This window comes from Etheostoma cragini, chromosome 24 (assembly GCF_013103735.1).
Source record: "Etheostoma cragini isolate CJK2018 chromosome 24, CSU_Ecrag_1.0, whole genome shotgun sequence".
NCBI lineage: Eukaryota > Metazoa > Chordata > Actinopteri > Perciformes > Percidae > Etheostoma > Etheostoma cragini.
The window spans coordinates 10,294,832-10,300,823 of record NC_048430.1 but is presented as its reverse complement, the minus strand read 5'-3'; the positions used below and the strand labels follow the sequence as shown (position 1 = coordinate 10,300,823).

Sequence of the window (5,992 nt, the reverse complement as noted above, 5' to 3'; positions counted from 1 at the left end):
GTGAAATACTAACAATGTACACTTTACTAACAAGGGGAAATTACAATTGAAGGTGCCGGAATAGTTTAAACCTTGCAATGATGGCAATATATTTGCTAATATGTTAGATTCGTGTTAAGACTTTAATTTTCTTTTTATTCAAGGATTAAGACTAATTTAGAGGACCCCTGTTCAAGATGCCTAACCTAAAGAAATACCTTGTCTGAAACCACCTCCTCTGCTGCCTCTTCCTCCTCTGCTTCCTCCTCTAAACCCTGTTCAAAACATAACGTATTGAAATACAAAGATCCAAATAGATTAGATTAAAAAAAAGATTACTTTGTGGAAAATAACTTCAGGTTAAAACAGTCAACTAGGGTTGGATACCACTCATATTTTTTCCAATTTTGTTCCAGTACCAGCATTACCTTTTTAACCATACTTTCCTTCTGTAATAAACTCAAAGGAGCTTGTAAAAAATAATTCCAAACCTACAGTGCCTTGCATGAGTATTCGGCCCCCTTGAACTTTGACCTTTTGCCACATTTCAGGCTTCAAACAAAGATATAAAACTAATTTGTTGTGAAGAATTAACAAGTGGGACACAATTATGAAGTGGAACAAAATTGACTGGATTTTTCAAACTAACAAATAAACAGAATTGGGCGTGCGATTACAGCTGTAAGTGGCTTGGGGTATGTCTATTAGTCTTGCACATCAAGAGACTTTTGCCCATTCCTCCTTGCAAAACAGCTCAAGCTAGGTGAGGTTAGATGAAGCGCGTTTGTGAACCGCAGTTTTTAGTTCTTTCCAGATTTGATTGGATTCATGTCTGGACTTTGACTTGTCCATTCTAATACCTGGATATGTTTATTTGTGAACCATTCCACTGTAGATTTTGCTTTATGTTTTGGATCATTGTCTTGTTGGAAGACAAATCTCCGTCCCAATCATGAGGTTTTCTTCCAGAATGTATTTCCAGTATTTGGCTCCATCCATCTTCAATTTTAACCATCTTCCCTGTCCCTGCTGAAGAAAAGCAGGCCCAAACCATGATGCTGGCACCACCATGTTTGACAGTGGGGATTGTGTGTTCTGGGTGATGAGCGGTGTTGCTTTTTTTTTTTTTTTTTTTTTTTTTAAATCAAACTTTCAACCGTTTTGCCCTGACTCACTGTAACGTAAACTGCTAAGACAACGTAGTTTTGCTCCGTAGGTACCTCTGCATCGGAGCCGTGCTCTCTGTCAACATGCAGGGAAGACATAAGCTTGTGAATACGCACTGACAAAATTTGGCAGTTTGAATTGATCCTTGGTAGCACTGACTTAATTTGGTCGGTACCCAACCCTACAGTCACCAATACAGACACCAATTTTGATGCGTGAGACGATACAAGAAAAAAAGCACCAACCATTTTCACGCTCTTCATCACCATCTCCTGTAAAATCAAGGCAATTCATGTAGTCAGCTGAAATGTCTTTAGGTTAATCACTGTCAGAATAGAACCAACTTCAGCATTCCCAGAACCAACTGTATAAAGACATTACCATTGAATTCACTGCGATCTGTCCTGCCAAATCCTCTGCCACGCCCTGATTAAATAAACATGCCATCAGGACAGAATTTAAAAAAAATCCTGTACAAAGGAAAGCATTCAATTGAAAATAAATCTGCCTAATGACCCCAACTTGACATGCCAACACAATACAGTATTTTCTATATATTGTTCAGTAGGTTTAATAGACAACTTCATGATGAGACAAATGTCTTAGGAACCAGTCTTGTTCAGGATGCTTCTTGTGGTTTGTTAAGTTACCAAGAATGTTTTGATAATTGCAACTGCAAGCTGACTTTCTCCAAGAAAGCCATATTTCAAACATACAGAGACTAGTGTTTATTATTCACAAAAGGTTTTTGGAGAATTTGAATGTCCAGGCCAATAACAGCTATAATTAATAGAGATTCCAAGGAGGTCATGTTTTTGGCTTTGTTTTGTTGGTCTGTCAGGAGGATTACTGAATTTTCAGGAAACATGGTAAAAGCGTGTAGCACAGACCAACGAAGACCGCTAAATCTTGTAGGTACAATTGTATTACAAATTTTTCTTTCCTTTTCCAGAAATTGCGAAATAGAGCATTTTTGCTGCATTCACGTGGTGTCTGAATAATTTGACAAATGAGATCCTGACTGGGAAAAAAACAAAACAGAAAAACAATTTGGAACTTGGCATGGCGGAGGTTGAAAATTTCATTACAGAAACAATAGTAATTTTAATATCTTACTCATCAACCAATAATAGGAACCGCAATATTGTGCATCCATACTCTACAGCCAGGACAAAATCCCACACAGTCTACTTGACCTTTTACTAACAAGCACACTTGGCTATAACTTCTACACAGTCAAATCTGAAGTAGAACAAAACATTTTCTGTCTGGTTGATTACAGTTCATGTCTCACCTCTGCCTCTGAAACCACCTCTATCTCCTCCTGTATTGTTATAGCCACCCCCGTCTAAAAAACAAAAACAAATTTGAGGTTCAATAGCACCAATGACTGAGCAACTGCTGCCACCAGTTGAAATAGTGTATGATTCTTACCATTCCCATTCTCATCCCCATCTACAAAACAAGACAATGTATTTATTAGCACAATTCAAAAGGCAATTCTAAGTGCTTTATACAAGCATTAACATACAAAGCAAATAGAAAGGAAATTTCAGCAATTTGAAAATTGTAGATTTAAAAAAAAAAAAAAAAACGTAAAGTGTCTCTAAATGAATGCAGACCTAGTCTCTGTAAAGTGTTCTGAGATAACATCTGTTATGATCTGAATTAAATACAGTAATTTGCACACTGCATTTGTTACTAAAGTGTGAGGCCAAACTGAGGTTTTGCAAGTCATATTGTTACTAAAGCTATTCAGTGACTCTAATAACAATTTTACTACTTTTAAATAAATATGAGATGGAACCTGAGGAAAATGAGCTTTTAAATCCTCCTCGTCTGCCTCTGCCACCACGACCTGGACAGAAACAGAAAAACATTTATCAATTTCTTCTAGGCAAGCGCTACAGCTGGACCAATTTGGTTGCACTTGCGGCCCAACTTTGTAATGGGGGACCATAAGACATGAAACATTAGGAAAAATACAAAAAAAAGTATTTACCTACGTGTGGCTTAAATGGCAAAGCAAGGAAAATTTTGGGTGCACCTAAATAAAAGTTAGGCGCACCAGTGCAACCAAGGCAAAGTTAGTCTGGAGCAAGAGGGAGTGTGATGGACGCTACTCACAGAGAGACGGCTGACTCATTATGAACGGTCCAGCACGGGTCGAAAAGCAGATACACACGTCGTGTGTATGAAATGTCTGTATCGTCACTGCGCTGCCTTTTTATGAGCTATGATATTCTGGCCATGGGTCACATCTCTGGTGCAGGTCCAGCAGCCTCCATCTCACACGCTGTTACTCTACCAACTAAAGTTAGTTGCATTCAATAACTTCTGTGTTCTTCGCCGGGGCCGCCGCATTAGAGTTACCCGCAAAAAACGCTGTTTTATAGTGTATAAAACTGTATACACCGTTATATCATACAGGTTTGCCACTCATGTTTAACAATATACAGCTGTGTTAAATAAAAAAAAATAAAAAAAACTCTAGACAAATGTCAGAAGTGTGGACCGGCGGCCGCTGTGTAGCCAGGCACAGAGAGTAAGACGAAAGAGACTAGAGATCCATCACAGGCACAGCTTTACAGACATGGGTTATGTAACACAAAATTAAACAATATCCATATAAACAGCATTGCAGCGGATGCAAGGACGTTAGCACCGGTGCGTCCTAGAGGAGCTAACAGATGCTACTAGTACTGGTCACGGCTGTTGTCTGAAAAACAACAGACGGGACAAAATGTTGCGTTTACTGGGAAACCTTGAGACCAACGTATAACCAACTGCTATCTGTAGAGTTTTCCTCCACTTTCTACATCTAGAAACTGAGCTGCACGATGAAGGGAACAACTTACTGGCACATGAGCAGAAAGGGGTTACGAAGCGGCAGATTGGCTTTGCAAAAAAACTCAACGTTCGATGAAAAGACGCTTAAAACAAATAATACAAAAAAGGTTGCTCGATCACGCAAATTTGATTGTGGGAAGTCAAAATCGTGATCGTGATTAAAATTTGATTAATTATGCAGCCCTAGCAGAGATGGTTAGTGTTCATCCTTTCTACACTTACCCCTTCCAAAATCACCAATGCCAGTGTTCCAGGAGTCTCCTTGTGTGCCTAAAAGGTGATTATGTCCAATACATTATCTTAAATTATCAAATTGTATTTTAATTGCTTGCTTTTGTTACAAAAGGGTGATTCAGGAAATGCTCAAGGACAGTTCATTTTACATGCTAAAAGTGAACGTACAAGCACTATTAAAGCTTCAGATTTAATGGCAAATTGAATACTTTGCATACAGAGGCGTGAACATACCTTCACTTGAGGTTTGGCTGGTCAGTGCAATTGTACTAGTAGTAGTAGACGTTTCCTGTAAAGATGAGTAAATTCGTATCAGGTGTTGACGGTCTGACTCCATGCAAAGAACAAAGCTTGACAAAATTGACAAATGGTTCATTTTCATTGCCACTTTGAGCTGAGAGGAAACTAGCTTACCCCTTCATCCCACTCGTCCATTTTGTTCACCTACAAAAAAAAAAAATAATTCAGATGCTAGAACTGTAGTACGGTTGCTCAATGTTAAATAATAGTGGCCTGGTTACTGTTACATGAATCCTACTGGAGACTCATAGCAAATCTGATGGAAGAAAAAATATATATAATGGATTCGTACAAATGTTTATGTAACATTAATTTGTAAACTGCTTTAAAAGGTGTCTTTGTTAAAGGCAGGATTTGTAATGATTTAACATTTGTGTGTACCCATATATTGTTTATTTCAAACTAAAATACACACACACAATTAGAATATCATAAAAAAGTTGACTTATGTCAGTAATTCCATTAAAAAAAGAAATGTGCATACTATATTCAATCAGTGATATATTTTATTTTTAAATTGTGATAATCATAACTGACAACTAATGAAAATCCCAAATTCCGTTTCTACGAAAATTAGAATATTACTTAAAAAAAGTATGAACATGAGAAGTATGAGCATGTACAGCACTCAATACTTAATTGGGGCTCATTTTGTCTGAATTACTGCAGCAATGTGGCGTGACATGGATTCGATCAGTCTGTGGCACCTGTGCTCAGGTGTTATGAGAGCCCAGGTTACTCTGACCGTGGCCTTCAGCTCTTCTGCATTGTTGGGTCGCATCATCCTCTCCACACTAGAGGATGGATACCCGACCCGAGCCCGACGGGGCCTGACGGTCCCCGACGGGCCGGGCCGGGTTCGAACAGATTTTTAGAAAGGATGCTCGGGTTCGGGCCGGGCTTGGTCACATTAGCGCAATAAGGCATTGAACATTTTTTTGTGTAAACTCATTCAAACTCATTCTTTTTTCCTGTTTATAACTTTTGGGTTTTTATTTCCATTAGTTTGTTTTTTCTTTTTTGCTTGCTTATTTACTGTTTGGGTCTTACTGTATTTTACAAATTTTTATCATGTGAAGCACTTTGCTACTTTGTCTGTAAAAGGTGCTATATCAAGTAAACCTATTATATTATATTCTCGGCAGCGGCAGCAAGGCATTAAACTAAACATGTACAGTATATGTGTGAGTGAATGCTGAATTACCGCATCTCTTATTGGGGCGGCTTATCAATACAGGTTAAGCAAGATATTTATTTTACTCAGATTTACTGAAATAATCCCCCCATATGATGTTAATAAAAGCGGGCTTTCCACGCAAACAAACGTACATGTGTCATTAGTATGAGAAACAAATGCGATTTTAACGGTCGGGCTAGGGTCGGGCATAAATATCTTAATGCCTGTCGGGCTTGGGTCGGGTTCGGTTACTGCTCTGTCGGACGCGGGCCGGGCTCGGACAGA

At 38.6% G+C, this 5,992-nt stretch overlaps 1 protein-coding gene across 5 annotated transcripts in view; it reads right to left on the bottom strand.

Annotated features, from left to right (window-relative positions):
* Window positions 1-5,992, bottom strand: part of ddx4 (DEAD (Asp-Glu-Ala-Asp) box polypeptide 4) — a 22,928-nt gene that overhangs the window by 12,842 nt on the left and 4,094 nt on the right. For 2 of the 5 annotated variants that reach the window (XM_034864162.1, XM_034864159.1), the window contains exons 2-10: window positions 4,645-4,674; window positions 4,465-4,519; window positions 4,219-4,266; window positions 2,954-3,004; window positions 2,581-2,601; window positions 2,441-2,494; window positions 1,528-1,572; window positions 1,392-1,418; window positions 198-254 (exon numbers count right to left, since the gene is read on the bottom strand). In XM_034864162.1, the coding sequence (XP_034720053.1) occupies window positions 198-254; window positions 1,392-1,418; window positions 1,528-1,572; window positions 2,441-2,494; window positions 2,581-2,601; window positions 2,954-3,004; window positions 4,219-4,266; window positions 4,465-4,519; window positions 4,645-4,665 (379 nt within the window). In that variant the 5' untranslated portion in view covers window positions 4,666-4,674. The remainder of the gene's footprint in view (window positions 1-197; window positions 255-1,391; window positions 1,419-1,527; window positions 1,573-2,440; window positions 2,495-2,580; window positions 2,602-2,953; window positions 3,005-4,218; window positions 4,267-4,464; window positions 4,520-4,644; window positions 4,675-5,992) is intronic. The other 3 variants (XM_034864161.1, XM_034864163.1, XM_034864160.1) reach the window with 2 other exon arrangements.